At 45.7% G+C, this 24,535-nt stretch overlaps 1 protein-coding gene across 1 annotated transcript; it reads left to right on the top strand.

The window, feature by feature from the left end:
- Positions 1–19,348: 19,348 nt before the first annotated feature.
- On the top strand, positions 19,349–22,766 carry LOC105006697 (extracellular calcium-sensing receptor-like). Its single transcript, XM_010865353.4, has 6 exons — positions 19,349–19,551; positions 19,767–20,067; positions 20,164–20,970; positions 21,070–21,297; positions 21,578–21,701; positions 21,844–22,766. Exons 1-6 carry the CDS (start codon positions 19,349–19,351, stop codon positions 22,764–22,766), a joined length of 2,586 nt encoding a protein of 861 aa, XP_010863655.4.
- Positions 22,767–24,535: the final 1,769 nt, after the last annotated feature.

The following is a 24,535-nucleotide window of genomic DNA, read 5'->3' on the forward strand; positions in this document are numbered from 1 at the left end:
CACTATTTAGTATAACATAGACATACATTTAAAGTTGAGACAATTCCCTAGACTTTAGGAGGTAAATTGAGTCATGATGCTTGTTTTGTTTCACCTTGGTTTGGCCGTTGCCTGTGGAAATGCAAATTTTGATATGCTAATTTGGGAGTTGTTTCAATATGCTTCATTCACACGACCGACCGTGTGGTACAGTTGTTTTTTTATTTCCTTTATGGTTGTTTCTATCTTTTCCATTTGTTTTTAGATGGGTATTCAGTTTTCGACTTTAACTGAATGAATTTTGGATTCCTCCCAACTATCGATTTTCTTTTCATGTTGGCCCTGTAATGGTTCTGCTTTCAAGCTTGGAGTCATTTTCCGTTGACTCTGTCGTGAAAGCAGGGGGGGATTGTATGAAATGATTATCTATGATGATAAAGAGTTGAACTTAGAGTTCAAAGCGAATTAAATAGGTATTTAAAGAGTTACATGAAGAAACTTGTTTTTCTGTTTCCATAGTTATAGCATTGGAACATCCCTTAAGTGTCCGTTCACAGTGGTTGTCTTATTGGGTTTTTGAAAAGTATGTTTTATACAAAATCTAACATGGTTATGGTTAAGTGGAATACATCTTACCATTTTGACTTGGTTTGGAAAATAAATAACTAATTTGATGGGAGTGTTACGGTTCAGTTTGTTTGATATTTGATTAGAAGTAATCCTTTTAATCTCATGCATTATGGACTAAGTGGGCAAAAACGTGCAGGGAGCACATTTTGTTATTCCTTACATGTTTACCAAATTTTGCCATGTTTTAATTGATATTGAGAAAATAATTCTGCATCAAGTTATATTTCTGGAAAACCAAGTTACATTATCAAAATTGGATATTCTAATCTCCTCCATGAACTGCCACCTTAACGTGGTGGAGGGGTTTGAGTACCCGAGTGACCCTAGGAGCTATGTTGTCTGGGGCTATATGCCCCTGGTAGGGTCTCCCAAGGCAAACAGGTCCTAGGCGACGGGTCAGACTAAGAGCGGTTCAAAACACCCCTTAATGATGAAAAATTATTTGAGTTCCGTGACGTCGCCCGGTATGGCGCAGCCGGGGCCCCACCCTGGAGCCAGGCCCGGGGTTGGGGCTCGCACGCGAGCGCCTGGTGGCCGGGCCTTTCCCCATGGGGCCCGGCCGGGCATAGCCCGAAGGAGCGACGTGGGGCCGCCTTCCCGTGGGCTCACCACCCACAGGAGGGACCATAAGGGGTTGGTGCGTAGAGGATCGGGCGGCAGTCGAAGGCAGGGGCCTAGGCAACCCGATCCCTGGACACGGAAACTAGCTCTAGGGACGTGGAACGTCACCTCGCTGGCGGGGAAGGAGCCTGAGATAGTGCGTGAGGTCGAGAGGTTCCGACTGGAGGTAGTCGGAATCACCTCTACGCACGGCTTGGGCTCTGGAACCACACTCCTTGAGAGAGGATGGACTCTTCACCACTCTGGAGTTGCCCATGGTGAGAGGCGGCGGGCTGGTGTGGGTTTGCTTATAGCTCCCCAGCTCTGCCGCCATGTGTTGGAGTTTACCCCGGTGAACGAGAGGGTCGTTTCCCTGCGCCTACGGGTCGGGGATAGGGCTCTCACTGTTGTTTGTGCCTATGGGCCGAACGGCAGTGCAGAGTACCCGACCTTCTTGGAGTCTCTGGGAGGGGTGCTGGAAAGTACTCCAACTGGGGACTCTATCGTTCTACTGGGGGACTTCAACGCCCACGTGGGCAACGACAGTGACACCTGGAGGGGTGTGATTGGGAGGAACGGCCCCCCTGATCTGAACCCGAGTGGTGTTCAGTTATTGGACTTCTGTGCTAGTCACAGTTTGTCTATAACGAACACCATGTTCAAGCATAAGGGTGTCCATCAGTGCACATGGCACCAGGACACCCTAGGCCGCAGGTCGATGATCGACTTTGTTGTCGTTTCATCTGACCTGCGGCCGTATGTCTTGGAAACTCGGGTGAAGAGAGGGGCGGAGCTGTCAACTGATCACCACCTGGTGGTGAGTTGGATCCGATGGCGGGGGAGGAAGCTGGACAGACTCGGCAGGCCCAAGCGTACTGTAAGGGTCTGCTGGGAACGTCTGGCCGAGTCTCCTGTCAGAGAGATCTTTAACTCCCACCTCCGACAGAGCTTCGACTGGATCCCGAGGGAGGCTGGAGATATTGAGTCCGAGTGGACCATGTTCTCCACCGCCATTGTCGAAGCGGCCGTTCGGAGCTGTGGACGTAAGGTCTCCGGTGCCTGTCGAGGCGGCAATCCTCGAACCCGGTGGTGGACACCGGAAGTAAGGGATGCCGTCAAGCTGAAGAAGGAGTCCTATCAGGCCTGGTTGGCTTGTGGGACTCCTGAGGCAGCTGACGGGTACCGACTGGCCAAGCGGACTGCAGCCCGGGTGGTTGTGGAGGCAAAAACTCGGGCCTGGGAGGAGTTCGGTGAGGCCATGGAGAAGGACTATCGGCTGGCCTCGAAGAGATTCTGGCAAACCGTCCGGCGCCTCAGGAGAGGGAAACAGTGCCCTACCAACGCTGTTTACAGTAGAGGTGGGCAGCTGTTGACCTCAACTGGGGATGTCGTCGGGCGGTGGAAGGAGTACTTCGAGGATCTCCTCAATCCCGCCGTCACATCTTCCATTGAGGAAGCAGAGGATGAGGGCTCAGAGGTGGACTCGTCCATCACCCGGGCTGAAGTCACTGAGGTGGTCAAGAAACTCCTCGGTGGCAAGGCACCGGGGGTGGATGAGATCCGCCCTGAGTACCTCAAGTCTCTGGATGTTGTGGGGCTGTCTTGGTTGACACGCCTGTGCAACATCGCGTGGCGGTCGGGGACAGTGCCTTTGGGATGGCAGACCGGGGTGGTGGTCCCTCTTTTTAAGAAGGGGGACCGGAGGGTGTGTTCCAACTACAGGGGGATCACACTTCTCAGCCTCCCCGGGAAAGTCTATGCCAGGGTTCTGGAGAGGAGAATACGGCCGATAGTAGAACCTCGGATTAAGGAGGAACAGTCTGGTTTTCGTCCGGGCCGTGGAACACTGGACCAGTTCTATACCCTCTACGGGGTGTTGGAGGGTTCATGGGAGTTTGCCCAACCAATCCACATGTGTTTTGTGGATTTGGAGAAGGCATTCGACTGTGTCCCTCGCGGCATCCAGTGGAGAGTGCTTCGGGAATATGGGGTCCTGGGTCCTTTGCTAAGGGCTGTCAGGTCCCTGTACGACCGAAGCAGGAGCTTGGTCCGCATTGCCAGCAGTAAGTCAGACTTGTTCCCAGTGCATGTTGGACTCCGGCAGGGCTGCCCTTTGTCACCGGTTCTGTTCATAATTTTTATGGACAGAATTTCTAGGCGCAGCCAGGGGCCGGAGGGTGTCAGGTTCGGGGACCACACGATTTCGTCTCTGCTCTTTGCGGATGATGTTGTCGTGTTGGCTTCTTCAAACCAGGACCTTCAGCATGCGCTGGGACGGTTTGCAGCCGAGTGTGAAGCGGTGGGGATGAGAATCAGTACCTCCAAATCCGAGGCCATGGTCCTCAGTCGGAAAAGGGTGGCCTGCTCACTTCAGGTTGGTGGAGAGTGCCTGCCTCAAGTGGAGGAGTTTAAGTATCTAGGGGTCTTGTTCACGAGTGAGGGAAGGATGGAACGGGAGATTGACAGACGGATCGGTGCAGCTTCTGCAGTAATGCGGTCGATGTATCGGTCTGTCGTGGTGAAGAAAGAGCTGAGCCGCAAGGCGAAGCTCTCGATTTACCGGTCAATCTACGTTCCTACTCTCACCTATGGTCATGAGCTTTGGGTCATGACCGAAAGGACAAGATCCCGGATACAGGCGGCCGAAATGAGCTTTCTCCGCAGGGTGGCTGGGCGTCTCTATCTCTATTCCCTTAGAGATAGGGTGAGAAGCTCGGTCACCCGGGAGGAGCTCAGAGTAGAGCCGCTGCTCCTCCACATCGAGAGGGGTCAGCTGAGGTGGCTTGGGCATCTGTTTCGGATGCCTCCGGAACGCCTTCCTGGGAAGGTGTTCCGGTCCTGTCCCACCGGGAGGAGACCCCGGGGAAGACCTAGGACACGCTGGAGGGACTATGTCTCCCGGCTGGCCTGGGAACGCCTCGGTGTCCCCCCGGAAGAGCTGGAGGAAGTGTCTGGGGAGAGGGAAGTCTGGGCATCCCTGCTTAGACTGCTGCCCCCGCGACCCGGCCCCGGATGAAGCGGAAGAAGAAGAGAGAAGAGAGAGAGAGAGGGTATTCTAATTCTAATAAAATTTCTGTCCTAGTAGGCAATCATTGGAATTTTAATGGTTGACAGATGCTTCTTTGAGGTGTAAGGTCGGCTTTCTATTGTCTGGCCTCAAGATAACACCACTCTGTCCTATGAGGTTGGACTTATTCTTAGGTTAATAGACCACCCCCCACTCCAGGGAGAGCCCTGAGGTGATAAGACAAAAAAGGGGGGGTCATGATTTATGACAGGATTACAGAGTGTTTTTGATGTGCTAGGATAATAAGAGACTTGGAGAATCCACACTGAGTTTCATCTTGTAGAGAAATTAGGTTAAATTAGTTATGTTAGCTGATGTAGATATATTGATTGTATAAGTTACTGAACTGTTGTAAGCTGTTGTAAGCAATGAAGCAAAATATTAAGTGTTTGTAACATGAGCTGAAACTGAAGGTGCAAGTAGGAGAACAGGAAACCCTGTTCAAGCGGTTGCCGGGGAGAGAAAGATTTAGCATGTCTGTCTTTTGAGAAACAGCATAGACACACACACATGGTCTGACAGACAAGACAGAAACCACAAGGGGGCAAGAAGATGTTTGCATTTATCCTTATAAGGTATAGAACTGGAATTGGACCAATGGCACACTTGCTTTGCTAACTTAACGCCTCTATCTTTTGGGCGTAGTTGATGTATAAAATGCTGTTTTGACTGTTGATCCTTAGACATTGTGTGGCGACACTTGTCTCCAAAAGCTTTTGTAATAAACGGAATATGCGGTATGGTAATTGACCTGACTCCTGGTGTTTTATTCTCCTTTCCAACAAACCAACTCGGGGAAGTGTTGACTTCAACAATTTTGGGGGCTCGGTCCGGGATTGGAAAAAGGAGAAGGAATTCGACCCGGTCCAGACAACCTACATGAGCCGGCTCATGATAAAGGTAAGCAAAGCCTGTTATATCTAAATCTGCATATTGGTTGTGAACTAAATTGTGAACCTGTGGAGAACGTAGTGGTACTGTTTTAAATTCAGGAGGGCGAGGCAATTGGTATTTGTTCTCGGGTTGACTACCCCAGACCACTTCCCAAAGGGGACGGTGGAGATTGTAAGTAAGAAACTTGACAATCAGTCGGGTTAAAGGCCCGAGGACTTAGGGGCACCTCGAAATATTTATTGTGTGTAAAGGTTCACATTCAGCTGGGTTAGAGGCCCGGGGAGTTTGGAACTCCCCAAATTTTTTATAAGAGAACTGGGTTCAAGTCCCAAAAGTGTTGGGTCAGGGACCCGTTAATCATTTGTTAATCATTCTGGGACTCACAGTAACATAAGTCAGGGAGAAATGGACGGGGAGTTTGAGAGAGAAGTAGATGACGATGGGTGGGGTCCAGGTACGGGAATGTGGAAACAATTGGGGATATAGGTGGCAAATGTAATGACAGTTGTAGGCAGGATGGACCCAATTCAGAAAGAAAAAGAAGAGATAGAAGAGAAATTGCAACAAGTGGTGAGTGAGGCAGGATTAAGGATGGAGGAAAGGAGACTGTTATAACCTTAGGTGGTTAAGAATGCACGCACACTTTGAACGGTTAACTGACTTTACTTAACGTCTGCATCAGCTCACATACACAGGTAGGAGCACTCTGAAGTAGCACAAGTCAACCTGGCGGGGTAACCCTCTTAACATTCCTGGGGGGGGGACCTGGGTTAATTAATAAAGGTTCCGGGGTGCAGTACCCTTAAACACAGCGACACAGTTTCAGTCTGTAACAGACACCATTACATGTTATTTTGTGGAATAAGGAGAAGGATTGAGATAATCGAGATAGAGTTAGAGACAAGAAGGAAACAGCAAATTTGGTCAAGAGAGGGAGATATAGAGAACAGGAGAAGGAATGGGAAAAGCACAGAAAAGAATGGTGTAAATTAGCAGTGTGGTGTCAGGGTGTAGAACATTTGAACAAAGAGAAAAAGGAACAGAAAATTAAGGAGGAGAAAAAGGGAGGAGAGAGAGAACCCCCAGCATAAGAAGATGACCCGGTGTTGCCTAGTACACCACGTGTACCACTGTATCCAGTGTTACGTTTAGAAAGTGGGATATTGTCTTTAGACCCACAGAACAGCAAGCCCGTACATCAATTCACAGGAAAGCAAGATAAGAGAAAGTTGAGTAGGAAGGCAGAGTCAGAGAGCGAGACAGACACTGAGGGGGAAGTGAAACCGTTCAAGGCAAGGGCAGAGAGAGAGTACGGGAGGTACGAGGAGAGGAGCGAGAAGGGGAGACAACTAGGAGAGAAAAAACAGGATGAGATTAAAGGGGCCAGAAAGAAAAGGTCAGGCAGTACTAAAGGCAGGTTAGGTGAGGACACAAGGTCGGGGTCGGACGATAGTGACACAGTGAGAAGGACAAAAAATAGGCAGAAAAAAGGAAATTCACATAGAGGACGGGTGTTACTCACGGGGCAAGCAGTAGGGAGATGGACTGACTCAGACGAAGACCCTGACGCAGACAGTAGTGGAGATGGGAGTAAGGGAGACGTAGATTAATACCCTCTGCCACGTTCGCCCCCACCAGAACAAGAACTACACCATGACGCATTAGAATCGGTTCAAAGGACTAAAAATAAAATGTATACGCGGTCACAAGCAGGGGAAGCTAGTTGTGCTGGGCCGCCCGAGCCGTGTCCGCCCAGACTATGACTGAGATAGAAAAAGGGGCCGCATCTAGACGGAGCCCTGACGACACCCCTTTCAGTCAGGTGGTCGGGCGCATAGCCACGGCCCTGAGGGAACGATTTACCTTGCCCGCTGGGGCCCCGATGCCCAAGTTACCTTGGGAAAAAGAGCAACACCCTAGACAGTATCTAGAAGCATGTAAAGAAACATGGGCCAAACACACAGGGCACCACCCGGGGAAGGGAGGTCTACAGCAGGAGTGGTTTAGAAGGGCGGTCTTAGAGGGACTTCCAGAGAAAATAAAAGAGGCAATTATGGCAAATCCTGACTTGCCGGGTAGTGAATCACACGTATGGGAAAGACATGTAGTGCATCATTTACAGAGGGCTAAAGACGAGGAGACAGAGAAAGACAAACAGATACAGGAACTGAAAGAGAAACTGTTGCGCTAACAGCTGGGTGAAGCCAAAGTGAAGTTCAATGAAGGGAAAAAGAAACACAGACAGATGGCAGCCCTAGGCTCGGGAGAACCTGACACACCCAATTTGTACCCTGCTCCCACATGGGCACCCCAACCTCACAGTGGCCGGGGGGCATTCACCGCACCCTATCAACCAGGGACTCTGAGGGGAGGTTATGGTAGGGGGTCCCAAGTCCCATACGAACACTGCAAGGGGCAGAGGATACCCAAACCAAGGGGCAGCTCCAGTTCCCAACCCACACGCCGTCCCACCACCTAGTGCACCTGGACAATACCCACTCTCTTATGAGGGAGGGTGGGACCAGGAATGACGGTCTACAGGGAGGGGAGGGGACAGCGGGGGAAAGGCAGACCCTATGCTGTCCCTGAATGTCGACGGGAAGGACTTCCCCTTTCTGGTTGACACAGGTGCCACTTTTTCCACCATCACCGCCCCTCCCGTCACAGGACTACTATCCTCCAAGACAGTGGAAGTTGTGGGGTTTGAAGGAGTGGGACAGACTTTGCCTGTGACATTTCCTCTTAAAAAGATACTCGGTAAACAGGCCCTCAGCCATCCGTATGTGGTGTCGACAAACACACCAGTGAACTTATTGGGGAGAGACTTGTTGATAAAACTGGGGGCTATTATCTTATGTTCTCCAGATGTACTAACTGTCACGTTACCAGACGGGACATCGGCGGTGTGCGGACCTGAAACCACACGCCAAGGGCAGTACCTGGTAAAACCGGTGAAGGGTGAAATAGCGGAGATATACTGGGGACTATTGATACCGGAAAAGCCGGACAAACAGGGTATTTTGTCCCAGTACTTCAAGTGGAGGCCGTGGATCTCCCTCCTCGAGCCGTACTTTCCTCCGCCAGACCCCCGACATGTAACCCTATTTTATGATCGGCAGGGCGATGAGGTGTATAGAGAGGGGTTTGGGGATGTAGTGTGTGGGGACACGTGGCAGGTCGGGTCTAAATTCATATATGTAGGCCCTGAAGGGGTAGTGGCAGATGTATAGTTGACAGAGGAGCAGGATCAGTGGTACATGATGGCGGAGGAGTCCGTCCTGCATGTGTCACTGGCCCTGCATCCTAAACACCAAGCAAAAGACCTGGGGCCCATGGTTAAAAGGGCGGTCGAATGCACTGATTGGACACTCACTCAGGTGCCAAATGTATGGTACTCACCCAGCTGTAAGACGTATCAGTTAGAGGCACCAGGGATGGATTGGGTATATTTAGAGCGAAGGGAGATAACTCGGGATCATGGGAGGGAAAAGATGGATGATCCTGTAGCCACGGCCAGACTTAATGAGTTACCGAACTCACTGTGGTCCAAGGGCCCCACGGATGTGGGGCTCACCGATTGCCCACCAGTCACCTTTAAAATCAGCCCGGGAGAGCCCATATGGCTGCCCCAATACCCACACAAACCAGAGGCAGAGGAAGGGTTGGATGTGACATTGAATGGTTTGTGGCCCACAGGGGTGTTGGAGGAGTCATGTTCCGCGTGGAACACGCCTATCCTCCCGGTAGAAAAGAAAGGGACAGGGAAATACCGTATGGCCCATGATCTCAGAGCTATTAACAACATTTTACTCACACCCACTATACCGGTATGTAGCACTCACTAATTTGACCCTTGATCAAAAATGGTTCACCTGCATTGACCTGGCTAATGCTTTTTTTCTGTCTCCCACTAGCAGAGGAACTTCGTGATATTTTTTCCTTTCACACATAGGGGTCGACAATGGCGATACACGAGACTACCACAGGGGTTCGCGCTTTCCCCTGGTATATTCAACCAGGTACTGAGAGAAGCGCTGCAGGGATGCTGCCTGCCGACAGGGGTAACTTTAGTCCAGTATGTAGACGACCTGCTGCTGGCAGCCCCGACGGTGGCCGCCTGCATCCAAGCTACAATGACGGTCCTCACCAGACTGGCAGAGAAGGGGTTCAAGGTGTCAAAAGAAAAGCTACAGCTGGTAAGGACCCAGGTCTCCTTTCTGGGCAGAGTAATCTCGCAGAAGGGAGCGGGGCTTTCCCCAGCTCACCGCACAACCATCCTTCACCATCCTAAAATCACTACTGTTCAGGAAATGCTATAATTCCTGGGGCTCACGGGGTACAGCCGCAATTACATCCCAAACTATTCAGGGCTCACAGAGCAACAGTCAGCCCAGAGAGCAGAAGTGAGAGCAGTGATAGAGGCCCTCAGGCAGGCCAAGGGAAAGAGTGTAAACATTTACACAGATTCGGCATACGCAGTAGGCGCAGCGCACGTGGAGCTAGGACAGTGGTTAAAAGCTGGGTTTAGAACAGCAGGAGACAAACCGATTAAACACGAGGCAGAGATGAGAGAACTAGCCGAGGCCCTAGACCTGCCCGAAAAGGTAGCCATCATAAAATGCAAAGGACACGATAATTCAAATAATGTAGTAGCTCAGGCAAATCAAGCGGCAGACACAGCAGCAAAACAGGCAGCAGGGTACACTCCGCGAGTGATGGTGGTAAGAGCAGAAGAGGAAGTGGGGTGGGGAGAAGGCCCTGAGAGAGACTAGTGAGACATCAAAAGGGGGCTTCCCCACAAGAGAAAACAATTTGGCAACAGAGAGGAGCAACAGAGACGAGCGGGCTCTGGAGAGGGCCAGACGGTAGAATAATACTTCCACCAGCCATGCGGGGAGATAAATTTGCAGAAGCCCATGGGTTGGGCCATGTAGGGCCAGCACAGATTTTGAGAAACTTGTGCCATTGGTGGCACCCGTTTATGGTAGACATGGTACGTAACTACACTAGGACCACCATCTGCACTCACCACAATCCAAAACCGACGATCAAACCTGAGATGGGGGCGTTCCCCATGACGACGAGACCTGGACAAGAGATAGTGATAGACTACACGGACATGGGGGAAACTGTACGGGGGTGCCGTTACATGTTAGTGTGTGTGGACATGTTCACAGGGTGGCACGAAGCCTGGCCGGCAAGAAGGGAGGACAGTCAGACAGTGATCAAGTGTTTAGTGAACCAGTACATTCCCAGAAACGGCTTCCCAGAGAAAATCAGGTCAGACAATGGGACTCACTTTAAGAACAGTGATTTACAGAAGGTAGAGAGCTTATTGGGCCTAAAACATGCTTTGGAACTGGGTGGATGCACTGCCACTGGCACTCATGACGATTCGATGCTCGTTAAATCAGACCACTGGGTTCACCCCATACGAGCTGCTGACGGGGAGACAGTTTCCAGGACCAGCCGCGGGGCCTGCAGTCCCGGAAGGGGAAAAGAGGCCCAAAGATCACAGAGTGTATTTTGATGAATTGCGAGCTCTCGTTTCAGAATTCTCCAATAGAGTCGAAGAACGGAGGAACCTGCACCCGCTGGACCAGAACCTGCTCCAGGCGGAGTGGGTGCTGCTGAAGGTCATCAAGCGAAAGTGGTCGGAGCCAAGGTGGACGGGTCCTCATCAGGTGGTGGAGAGAACGAGCCATGCGGTCCGCCTGAGGGACAAAGGAGAGACGTGTTACCATTGGAGCCAGTGTACACCAGCGCAGGAGCCAGGGAGGTCGCTGACGGACCTCATCCAAACCGGGAAGGAGGAACTTTCCCCAGTGTGAACGGAAGGAGGACCAGCACCAGCCGGACCGGTGCCAGGAGTGGACCCCAGGACACGGCGGGACTACGAGCGAGTGAAGGAGACAAAGGACGGCGCCAGGGGAATAGACTCTTAGGGGAAGGAACTGAAGAATACTGTAACAAAAGGGGGTATAGGACACAGAGTGGCTCCAACCACTCGTACCAAGATGACAGGGTCACAGAGAAAGGTCTGGGGAGATGATAGTAGAATGAAATGGTATATGGGCATTGGTGGAATAATGATATGTGTGTTGTATGTTGCTACAGGTTTCCCTGGTTGGCGTCGAGTCTCCATTTCCACAGCGAGAAGGCAGGTGACACAAAACAAGGACGCCTGCCTGAAGCAGGGAGGGGGTATTGAATTGGATTATATCAAAGGGTCACATACTGCTTTCACGTTTGACTTATGCTCGGTCATAGCTTGTGGGAGATATAATGGCTCGTGTATGTGTCACACTCCATATGTAGATATGATGTGTGTCGGGATGGGACAAGGTCCGCCGGTTGAGGGGTGGTGCCCGGGATGGGAAGAGGTCCGAGCGTATACGGGACAGTGGCAGCCCGGACTCCCGTGGGGACCAAATCCACTTACCTTGTTTGTCGGGGGTTGGGACAACTCTCCTTACAGAGGTGCGGACAAAATATATTTGGTTCTCGGAGTGGAGCATGCAGGAACTGACACCAAAGCGTTTATTAAGATTAACATTAGGGTGCCGACCACTAGCTCTCCAGTAGTGGCAGTCACGGGGACTGTGGACACCTCAGCAGGTAAGGTGCAACCTGGGGAAGTGGTAGAGGTTGACTATACCAAATTGAAACCGTTAGAGGTGATCGTGAAAGCCACAGGGTATCACGAGAGTAATATCTGGCTTGATTGGATATTGCAAAATGCCAAAGAACAAGATTTAGGGGACTGTGTGGCATGTGCCGCCGCCCGACCTCAACTATACACTGAGCCGGCTCCTTTGTATTCAGAGGACCCTTGGGGATATCAGTGCATGTTAGCTCTTACACATAGCGCTTCCCCTGTGAACTGCATCACCCTGGCAAGGGTGTTTCCTCCGATAGCTAACGACACCAGGACTGGGCCGTTCACTCCCCATAAAGGGGGAGGGGGATATACCTGTTTCCACTTCACCAGTCAGAAACCCGTGGTGAAAGTTGGAGAAATCCCCTTGCAGTGGTGTAATGTTACGATCCAGAACAGATCTATTATCGGACCCTGGGCCCGGTCTGGCCTGTATTACTATTGTGGGGGCACCTGACTCTTGGTAAGAATCCCAAAAGGCACCCAGGGGGTATGTGCGATGGTACGGTTAGCAGCACCCTTAGTGCTGATAGGTGACCGAGTTAAATCACTCCAGGCAAAAAGGAGCAACGCTCTTACCCGGCGCCGGCGTAGACATGTAATCGTCGCTCAAGTGATACATTCGACCTCACTGTGGACTCCCCAACATATATAGATGTGATAGGGGTCCCTAGAGGGGTCCCCAAAGAATTCAAACTCACAGACGAAGTCGCAGCAGGATTTGAAAATATTCCTATTCTGTCCGCTTTGTTCCCCGTCACTCCAAACAAGAATGTAGACTGCATTAACTATGTACATTATAATGCCTTACGTCTCTCTAATTTGACCCGTGAGGGCCTGTCAGAACAGTTGGGCCCCACCTCGTTGATGGCGGTGCAAAATCGCATAGCCCTCGATATGTTATTGGCAGAGAAGGGCGGGGTTTGTGCGATGTTTGGGGACATGTGTACTTTTATTCCTAACAATACAGCTCCGGACGGGTCGGTTGCTAAGGCGCTGCAGGGCCTTAGGACTCTCTCTCAAACTATGCACGAGCATTCTGGGATAGATGGCTGACCTCGATGTTCGGCCAGTGGAAAGGTTTGATAATGTCTGTTCTTTTATCGCTTGCTACATTTGGTGCTATAATGGTTACTTGTGGGTGTTGTTGTATTCCATGCATAAGAGGGCTTGCCATGAGAGTGATCTCTACAGCCATTGAGAAGGCTCCAGGACTGCCACCAGGGATGCTGATGCCTCTACTGGAGCAGCATGACCCGGGAGAACTGGAGCTTGGCGAATAGGGGTGATCTCTCTGGGGAGAGATCAAAAGGGGGAATTGTAGATATATTGATTGTATAAGTTAGTGAACTGTTGTAAGCTGTTGTAAGCAATGAAGCAAAATATTAAATGTTTGTAACATGAGCTGAAACTGAAGGTGCAAGTAGGAGAACAGGAAACCCTGTTCAAGCGGTTGCCGGGGAGAGAAAGGTTTAGCATGTCTGTCTTTTGAGGAACAGGAAGCAGGTTAGACACACACACATGGTCTGACAGACAAGACAGAAACCACAAGGGGGCAAGAAGATGTTTGCATTTATCCTTATAAGGTATAGAACTGGAATTGGACCAATGGCACACTTGCTTTGCTAACTTAACGCCTCTATCTTTTGGGCGTAGTTGAAGTATAAAATGCTGTTTTGACTGTTGATCCTTAAACATTGTGCAGCGACACTTGTCTCCAAAAGCTTTTGTAATAAACGGAATATGCGGTACGGTAATTGACCTGACTCCTGGTGTTTTATTCTCCTTTCCAACAAACCAACTCGGGGAAGTGTTGACTTCAACACTGACCTTCAAGATGTTGTGAAATGTTTTGATATGCAATAAGGTATTTGAACTTTTATGTGAAACAATGGTGAATTTGATTGTAGTTCCGATACAACACAATCAGATGTAAATTATATAGCAACTGTGATCTGGTTAGATGAAGAACTTAGAATTGTTCATGAACTACTCTTTGAGAGTAATACTTCAATGTAAGCAAACTATCTTAAAAACCTGTTGCCTCCACTGAGCTGCAATCGTCCTGGCGCCGGGACACCAAAAGTGTGCAAAGTGTTGTAAATATATATATTTTATAGGCATATTATATATGTGCAGAAAGCTTAGAATCTCGTTAATCTAACTGCAGTACACATTTTAAAGTAACTATTACAGCGACAAACTCCTATGCAAGTGTTTGAGTATAGTCAACATTCACAAAAATGGCACCAGGGTAGCTAGTTTGGTGTCTGATGGTAAATTGTGTACTTACAATAAGCCGTCTTCTTCTGATTTCTTATCTTGATGGTCCCAGAGATATAACCAAGCATTGTTTTGTTTGATAAATTCTGTTTTTATAATCCAAAACTATTCATGTTCTCCACAGCGTTGTACAACAAAATCCAACTCAGAGTAAAACTATTCATGATATTCAAACCTTCCTAGGTTTTAACACCGAAATAATTGGTATTCCTGAAAAGAACAGAGTCTCTAGCATTTAACAAGATACAGTTTATCCTTCTGCGTAGCCTATATGCTTCGCACCATGTAAGCAAAGACATGCAGTCTGGCACCGGTTACGCGCGAGCACATGTCTTTTGTAGCATGTAACTCCCTCAAATGACGACCAATGGATTTGAAACTCGCTAGGTTTGGAGCACAGGAGCCACACTTTATGGCAAATTTCGAACGATCACAGTCAGACGCACACACAGGACACACCAACAGTGCGCACCACCTCCACAAATCTTCAACCAAACTTGACTATTGTGCAAGACGCACAGCTGTCGCTGCTCACGAAACTACTCAGCATTTAAAGTTTAAATGGCTACTCCTAAGTGGAAAAGCAACATAGGAGACCAATTTGGCCCAGAGTCAAGCAACTCGGTGAGTACAATAAGATAGATTACCCAAGACATACAGTGCATTACCATTAGCATATTAGGCTATGTTAGGCTATGTTATGCTATGTTAGGCCATGTCATATAGTTTCTGAGCATTTACTGCCAATTGGGTCACGTCATCATAGTAGATTTCAGTTCATAATGTCCTTATATGTAACCAAATGTCTGTGATTTGGCTATGACAGTTTGTGGCTGTTTCTTGTAGCCTATTCATCCCAATATTTTTCCCTGAATAACCAACAGTGATTCAGGAGGTCCCTCTGGCTCTTGACCCCCACTGTGACGCCACCATCTGATTGGCCATTTCAGAGCTTTCCCAGAAGTCGATAAGTCTCCCCCTTCTTTCTCCTATTCCCTTTTACTCTTTTCCTTTCTACTCCTGCCAACTATTTGCTTACTATCTATGTGTGTAAGGAGGCATAGATACCAGATATGATGTAACATCATATGTGGTGATCTAACATATGATACAAACACCACATATGATGTTAGATCGAATATGATGCAAACACCACACATGTTAGATCATTGGACCCGCCACCTTGTGGTGCCTCCTGTTAGTACCTTTATGAAGGAAAACAAATTTTCCATCGTGTAACATTCCTGGGAGTGTGTAACTCTTATATTAATCCCTTTTTCACTGTTGTATGTTCTGTGTATGTATGAACTTGAAAATTCATAATGTGTCCAAAGTGTCCAATTTGGCACAAAGTGTCCAATTTGGCACAAAGTGGCCAATCTGGAAAGGACACTTTGGGCTTGCTTTACAAATGACTAAGTAGATCATTGAATTTTATATCAAATGGCCATGAAACTTTACCCAGATCCTGCTGACATCTAGTAGATCAAGTGGAAAGTTCCTCCAGGTTACTAATCCATGTTTGGCCTTCCCCACTGCAACTCACACATGATGAGGATTTTTTTTTGTTTACAAAAAACGCATGTTTTTGTTTGTTTTTTCTTCTGCCAAATCTATTGTGTTATACTTTCCTGCATGAATTCATGCAAACTACAGAGTGTCCCCTTTCAAATGGTACCAACATTTTCTTTCTACTATATTCAGGTCATGAGCTACAAGCATTTAGATTTGGGTACATCATTTTAGGCGGAAATTGAGATTTTTTGCCCTCTCCCTGACAGGTTAACTGATATGTAATTGAAACAGTGATGAGAAATGGGACATTGTGTTCTTCTGTTCTTAGAAAAGAGTGGTATTGTTATTTTGCTCTACTAGCAGAACAGAAGCACCAGAAATGTTAATGTTACTGTCGACAACTGGTCTAATCTATTTAGACAAAGGTAGTGAGAAAGACATTGGAAATACGGTTTTTAGTGTTTAATGAGACTGGGTTCTAGTGTATCAGCAAGATGAAACAAGCTACTGTAATGGACATATTTGTGATGGTGTACTGTGCAGTTGCAATTAATCTTCTCAAGGATAATTCACACTTCAGGTACAGGACACTTGGAAGGACACTTGGAAGTGATTTGGCCAGAGAGAGACTGAGTTTGACTTAAAGGACAACTATGAGGTTGGCTGAGATAAGATTGCTCTCATACACACACACACACAGACTGTCCTGTCCTACAGCTATGAGTGGAGAGTACCCTGGGGGCGCTGCACGTCTACAGTGATGTTTGGTTCCTGTGAGCTGGACTAATTCTAGTCCTGATGATTCGGCCATGAGATGGAGAAGGCAACCTCCAACCGAGAGGATGGAGGCGAAGGAAAGCTCCGGTTCTGGACAACGTTTACGGGGGCGCGGAAAGACCAACTGCACGACATCATGCCACGCTGATTTGGTCCATACCAGGTACATCTCATCTGCTGTCCAGGTAGCTGAGAGAGGAGCTTGGGGTCGACGACACACGCTACAGGAGGGCTTCTGTGTTTAAAGGTTAGGCACAGTGAATTTTCTGGTACTAGTAACCAACACTTCCGGCCTGGCCTGCAGCTATAGAGCCTTTATCTAAAATTGGTCATCTTGGCATTCACAAGGGAGAGCACACAGATTCTCCTGACCTGGCTGATAAAGCAGCTAGAAAGAAGGACAACACCTTGGAATATACATCTGACTTTTACGTTCTGTTGCATCGACCTGCCAAGAAATGGTTCATAACTGACTGTCTGACGTAGGAGCAGACCATTTGTGATGAATTTGGGAGTACATCTAAATGGAACCACGGAGCAGACTTTTCAGTGAATCGAGTAATTGGCATGAGAGGACTTTGCAACAGTGACTAATTGAAGAATGTATTCAGTGATAGGTGGTAACACACTCACGTGTCGATGATACATATCCCATATTGTCAATATATGTGTCACCTGAATTAATTTCTTTTGACGAGTGAATTTTACATAAAAGGTTTTGCTGTACTATGTTATGATTCTGTATAATGACAATGTGTGACCTTGGAGTTTATACGAAGGTAAAGGTCTAGAAGCATGTAAAGGAGGATCCAGACATTTCAGATTTGTTCCGTTCTCTAATCATTAAGGGTAATAATATTGACTGGGTCATGTTGTTAAAGAGTACTGGTTTGTTGCAGTCTACATCCTAACGAGTGAACTGTTTAAAATTTGATACCAAGGTTTGACATGGTATCAAGAGGATGGATTGTTATGGAACTTTTTAACATTTGAGAAATGTCTGTCTTTCCATTGGCTGGTATGTAAATCTTTACTTTGATTGTGACACACATGTCTGTATAATATCAGAGGATTATTAGGTATTTGGACCCTGTCCTCCTGCCTAGATAAAGAAGGGTGTCTTTTGTTCCTCAGGAATGTGGTCCTTGAGGGAAGTAAGATCAGTTGGCCCCTTTAGGTAAACACTACAGTAAACATTATGGCAGGAAGGATAAAGTGGGGGGACAGCCCGCCCTTTGGGTAAAACCTATGTGACACAAGACAGATGGTTAACAACTTACCACACCCCTTTTTGTATGTGATATATACTCTTGAATGAGCTATATTGAGTTAGAGACTCCTCAGACGATTATGTTGGTAAGCGGTTGACGCGTCTCTCTTATTTGCAAATAAATAATTAATAAACTGTTAATTGTGCCTAGAGAACTTCGTCTCTGTACTTCCTTATTTAAGAATGTCGATCGATAGAATTACCATCACACTGTCTAACAATTGGATGACCAGTTGTTGGGCAAAGCTGAAAACTGGACTCATACGTTATGAAAACTGAAGATGACCTTACTTCATTCTTCTATAGTCCAATCCTTATGGTCTTTTGCAGCCTGGCACTTCTTTGCTTCTCATTGATGAAGGGCTTTTTTCTAGCTTTGCATGACTTCAGCCCTGCCCCTAGGAGACTGTTTTGAACCATCCTCGTCGTGCACTTCACCCCAGCTGCTGTTTGCCATTATTTTTGTAGGTCACTTGATGACATCCTATGGTTGTTGAGTGACATTTGAATGAGTTGGCGGTCATCTCGGTCAGTGGACAGTTGTTTTCGCCAGTCTGGAGCTTTGTTGTCCCCAGTGTCTGTGACCTTGTTCTTATGAACCGCCGTCTTTGACATTTTCAGGATGGAAGCAACCTGACGCTCACTGTATCCCTCAGCCAGTAAAGTCAGCATTTAACCCTTCTTTTCCTCACTCAAGGATTTTCTTTTCAACTCTTTTGACATGCTGAATAGTCATTTTTACCTTTAGGTACTACTTGCACTGTTTTTGCCATCCAGCTGGTCCTATTGCAAGAGGATAGTGATGACCACAGCAGTGGTTTTTATACTCCTCATTAAATTTGATTTGGTTCAGGTAATCACCTAAGCAGTACCCCATTCAGTAAAATGAGGTGTGCCTGTGTTGGAATTTAACAGACACTGGAATGGAATGGCTTTCATACATGTAGAGATTCTGATTTATTAAAAATTAGGAGTGGTCTCAATGTTTTCCAGAGCTTTATGTGTGTCTGTCTGTTTCCATAGCTATAAACATCAAATTAGCTAAATACTGCATATGTGAAGGTCCATTCGCAAGTGGTCTGAGCCATGCATTTTGCTGTACATCAAGAAAAGAGTGAAACATTTTGCACCCAACAGGGTCCATTTGCAATTTCTACTTTATTAGTCTGTAAACTAGCTCCAAAAAATGTAATGCTTCGCTATTAAACAGGAAGTAATTATCCTAAAAAGTATTGAATAGGATAAATAATTATAATACAAATGGAATGATAACAAAAACAAAAATGGAACAAACATATTTTGATAAGTACCAGTAAAAATCATTTTAATTCAGTTTAACTGTAAAAACTCATCAGTGAAATCTTTCATGATTTATTTAAAAATAAACATGGGAAAGCTTGCAGGATGTTGTTGAATTAATTTTTTACCCAACATTTCTAAACCATACAATTAACACCAGCTAGATGAAACTAGCATCCTTTCTTTTGCTTCTGTTGGCAAAACTCTTCTTCTCCAATGATGTTCCCTTGGGACTGAACAAACACTAAGACCACATGCAGAAATGATGAGAGGAGGTTTCGGGCAATATGTTGCGGAGGGGGGGACTCTAATGTCTATAAAGAGAGGAACCTCTCTGTCTGCCATATCAGACACATCTGCCCTGCTGAAGTCTGGCATGGCACTAAGGACAGTGATGGTACTGGTGATGGTGGTGGGTTGTGTAGGAGACCAATCGTGTTCCCTGCTGGGCCAAACCACTCTGCCTGTGCTGTCTGCTGATGGGGACGTTAACATCGGGGCGGTGTTCTCCATACACAGCCAACCTCTCTTCAAGGTCCATTCGTTCACCTCTATACCAGAGAAGACGGCCTGTATCAGGTAACTGTTTGAAAACAACTCTGGGTTATTCAAAATTTCTAAATGTCTAACTTGATTTTATTTAGCATGCAATTCAAATATACACATAGGGGAATAACACTGTTGCATATTAATTGTTGTTTGTTCTTAGAAACAAATATTCATTGAAATAATATTATATGCCAGCATATTTGATTAATGGCATCAATGTATTTCTTGTGTTTCTTCTTGACCAGCTTTAGCCTGCGTGATTTCCAGTTTGCTCAGATACTGATATTTGCCCTGGAGGAGATCAACAAACGCAGTGATCTGTTGCCTGGTTTATCTCTGGGTTACCAGGTCTATGACTCCTGCGCATCTGTGCCTTTGGCCATTCAATCAGCCCTGGCCCTGATGAACAGCCCAGGGATTCATGACAGTCTGAGTGAACCCTCCTCTTGTTCCAGACATCCAGCAGTGCTGGGAATCGTAGGGGAGTCCAGCTCCACTCCTACCATTGGAATATTATCTGTAGCTGGACCATTCAGCATGCCTGTGGTGAGACAGTCACGTTTTGGCTCTTGAGAGTCAGTACGCTCAGTGTTAGCTATGCCTTTAATATTTGATACAAATCTTCCCATTTCTTCCACACAGATCAGCCACTTCGCCACCTGTGATTGTCTGAGTAACAGAAAAAAATACCCTACTTTCTTCAGAACCATCCCCAGTGACCTCTATCAGAGCCAAGCTTTAGCAAAGCTGGTGAAGCACTTTGGCTGGACCTGGGTTGGTGTGGTGAACAGCAATAGTGACTATGGCAACAACGGAATGGCCACCTTCATAGAGGCTGCACATCAGGAGGGGGTCTGTGTGGAATACCAAGAGGCAATCTACCACACAGACTCCAGAGAGAAGCTCCTGGAGACGGTAAGGGTGATGAGGAGAGCCACAGCCAGGGTTGTGGTACTATTCGTGGGACTGGGGGACCTCATCCCCTTGCTGAATGTGCTGGCCCAGGAAGGGGACCTTGGGCTGCAGTGGGTTGGCAGTGAGTCCTGGATCACAGCAAGAATGCTGGCGGAGAAACAGTCATACGGCTTCCTGAGGGGGGCAGTGGGCTTTGCCTTTGGAAACATCAAGCTGGATGGTCTGGAGGGGTTCCTTGACAGTGTCCACCCTTCACAGGACCCAGACAATTCCCTGCTGAGGGAGTTCTGGGAGACGGTGTTTCAGTGCTCCTTCAAAAGGAGCAGAGAGGAAAACAGAGGCACATTGTGCACTGGGGCAGAGAGCTTAGCAGGACTGAAGAACCAGTACAATGACGTGTCAGATCTTCGAATTTCCAGCAAAGTGTACACAGCTGTATATGCTATTGCACACTCTTTGCACAACATACAGACATATTTAAAAAATGACAGTGGCAGAAGCAACAGATCAGTTCCTACCTACACACCACAGCAGGCAAGTGTGTACTATTGATCAAGATTCAGATGCTCCATAATATAACCACCACCATCATATGAGTCACATCTCTCTCACTCTTCCCCTCCATGTTTTCAGGTGCTGGACTACCTAAGGGAAGTGAGGTTTACAATGAAGACAGGAGAGGAGATATTGTTCAATGGCCATGGGGACACAGTGGTGCGATACGAATTGATAAACTGGCAGCAGGATGTGGATGGGACCCTAAATTTACATTCAGTTGGGCTGTATGACACTTCGATGGCCCCTGAGAAAATGTTGATGATCAACCAGAAGAAAATTGTCTGGGCAGGTGGCCAGGCAGAGGTAGAAAAACATTAAATGTTGACTGTGTTGCAGAAACAAGAAGCAAGCACTTGTGATTAATCTTGAAACAATGCTTTATTTTGCATTTGCATTAATGAAAACTTAAAAATTCTGTTCATTTTTTAAATGCATTTTATTCTGTTAGCACTAATGCCAAATTATGAAAATATTCATTCCTGAATTATATTTTTCAAATCACTCAAAACAATCTATACCTGTTTTCATTTAACTCATAGTAAATGCATTCCAATAGTTTCTAAATATTTTTATTCCACTTCAGGTGCCTGTTTCAGTTTGTAGTCAGAGCTGTCCCCCGGGTACTCGTAAGGCCGTGCAGAAAGGAAAGCATGTTTGCTGTTATGACTGTATACCATGTGCTGAGGGAGAAATCAGCAATATCACAGGTATGTATAGATATGTTTATATACTGTATATATAAATTTTATCTTCTACAACAACGTAATGACAAATAGATACAAGGTGTAGGAGCACATCACACAAGTGGCCCCATGGAATTGAATTAATCACATTTTAATCTCCTTACAGATTCTAATGTGTGCTATCATTGTGACTTGGAGTATTGGTCAAATGAGAACAGGGATCACTGTTTGTTGAAACCTGTTGAATTCCTCTCCTTTGAAGAAATCATGGGTATAGTTCTGGTCTGTTTCTCCTTGGTTGGGACTGGTGTTACTACCCTGGTAGCTGTTGTGTTTTTTGTCCATAGAGACACTCCAATCGTCAGGGCCAACAACTCTGAGCTGAGCTTCCTGCTCCTTTTCTCCTTGACTCTGTGTTTTCTGTGTTCTCTTACTTTCATTGGCCAGCCGTCTGAGTGGTCCTGTATGCTGCGTCACACAGCTTTTGGGATCGCCTTTGTACTCTGCATCTCTTGTGTTCTGGGGAAAACACTAGTGGTGTTGATGGCCTTCAGGGCTACACTTCCAGGCAGTAATGTCATGAAATGGTTCGGACCTCCACTTCAGAGACTCTGTGTTCTAGCTTTCACTTTCATACAGGTCCTGATCTGTGTTATTTGGTTAACAATCTCTCCTCCATTCCCCTACAAGAATATGTTCCACTATAAGCAAAAGGTTATCCTGGAATGTAATGTGGGTTCAGCGATTGGTTTCTGGGCTGTGTTGGGTTATATAGGACTCCTGGCTCTCTTGTGCTTTGTGTTGGCTTTTCTGGCTCGGAAGCTGCCGGATAACTTCAACGAGGCCAAATTCATCACCTTCAGCATGCTGATCTTCTGTGCAGTTTGGATCACCTTTATCCCTGCTTATGTCAGCTCTCCTGGAAGGTTCACCGTGGCTGTAGAGATATTTGCTATTTTGGCCTCCAGTTTTGGTTTATTTTTCTGCATATTTGTCCCTAAATGTTTTATTATATTACTGAGGCCAGAGAGGAACACAAAGAAACATGTTATGGGTAAAAAATCTAGTGATGTACATGTACATGATTAAATTAACATACTGTAGGATGGGATTATTTTTATTCCAAACACCATTCACATTTAGTACTGATGACTGACCTATTTCACATAATGAACACAAACAAAGGAACTTTATTTTAAACAAACCCACACAGAAAACATATATGCACATTTAAGTAGAGGATTTCTCAACATATACGGCAGCGGAAAAAAATTAAGACACCACTGCTCGTTTTTCTTTCCTTTCCAAAAAAGTTTGAAAGGAAGGTTTTGAGTGAGGAACAGAAGATCACTGCAAATTGAACTCATCTGAAATGAAAGAAAAAGGTGCAGTGGTCTCTTTTTTTTTTCCGGAGCTGTATTTAAATATGTGTCCTGCATATGTTCATGAAATATATTGCTTGAGCATAATACAATGCATTTCATATATTTTAACGTTGAATATTATGTGTTAAAATAATAAAATATGTGAATATGCAGTACTTTAAGCATTTCTCATCAACACATCATGAAATTAACCTTCAAGACATTATTTTCCAGAGAATGTCCTTGTTAAAGTGAGTTTAACTAATTATCAGGGGCAAAATTATCAATGGCAAAAAAAAGGGAGCAAACCAAAATACAGTTACGGAAAAAAATAAGATACCACTGTACCTTTTCCTTTCCTTTCCAACTTGAAAAGGAAAGTTTTGAGTGAGGAACAGAAGCACAACATTTTCAGTGGCATCTTAATTTTAACTCTTCTGTTAGCACTTCCTTAAACCTTCCTTTTGACTTTTTTGGAAAGGAAAGAAAAGGTAGCAGTGTTCTCGTAATTTTTTTGGGAGCTTAAACCACTAGTCTAGGCCATATTGCATTACATTAATTACTGTGAAAAAGACAATTATTATCTTTCACAAACAAGCCTATTTGTAAATTGTAAAGTATGTATTTACCATAATTTCTATTCAGTACATTGGAAATGCATCTTAATTCAATAAGGACCTTTATTCACAGGTTCATTCAACTGCCATTGTGTCACTATATAATGATACATGTTTAGTAAATACACCAAAGTTTTGACTTTGGTCATTGTCAAGCAGCATATAGCTCCTTTTTCAATTTCAATATAATGAACCACTTTGTACTCCAAGTTTATATTTCAAAAGAGACTCATTATGAAAACAATATTCATATAGTTTATATGGATATACATTAGCAACACACACACACACACACACACACACATTTATATATATATATATATATATATATATATATATATATATATATATATATATATATATATATTACACATATTAGTATAAGTTTGAAAAATATATGGGCACATGCTAAAATATATATGTTTTTGAAATATATGTCAATATATAATACTTCCATGTGGGAATAGTCAAGAGTTCTCCACATTTTGTTGTGTTGTTTACTTAATTTTAAATTGATTGAATTTTTTTTTTTTTTACCATCAATTGAGACATAATGATAAAGCAAAAGGCTTTTTTTTTTTTATGAATTGGAACACTTTTTTTTATTTTTTATAAAACGAATTCTCTAACACAAGAAGGGATCTGAATAATTTCCAAAACCACTGTGTGTATGTTTAATAAATCCATAGTATATCCAACATGACATGCAATGAGACTAATTAATATTACATTAGGCCAGTCAGCCAGTGAGACTTTTTATATATAAAATGTAATTAATTGTAGCCACATTTTGAGTATTTAAAGTTCATTACTGTTTTATCAACATGTACATCACAGTGATGATCACACTCTATTACATGAATTCAGCATTACCTAT

This window comes from Esox lucius, chromosome 1 (genome assembly GCF_011004845.1).
Source record: "Esox lucius isolate fEsoLuc1 chromosome 1, fEsoLuc1.pri, whole genome shotgun sequence".
Classification (NCBI taxonomy): domain Eukaryota; kingdom Metazoa; phylum Chordata; class Actinopteri; order Esociformes; family Esocidae; genus Esox; species Esox lucius.

Coding starts and splice junctions, on each gene's coding strand:
- LOC105006697 (XM_010865353.4), top strand. CDS start 19,349: ATGGCACTAAGGACAGTGATGGTACTGGTGATGGTGGTGGGTTGTGTA. Junction 20,971..21,069: donor CTACCTACACACCACAGCAG/GCAAGTGTGTAC, acceptor CCATGTTTTCAG/GTGCTGGACTACCTAAGGGA. Junction 21,298..21,577: donor GGGCAGGTGGCCAGGCAGAG/GTAGAAAAACAT, acceptor ATTCCACTTCAG/GTGCCTGTTTCAGTTTGTAG.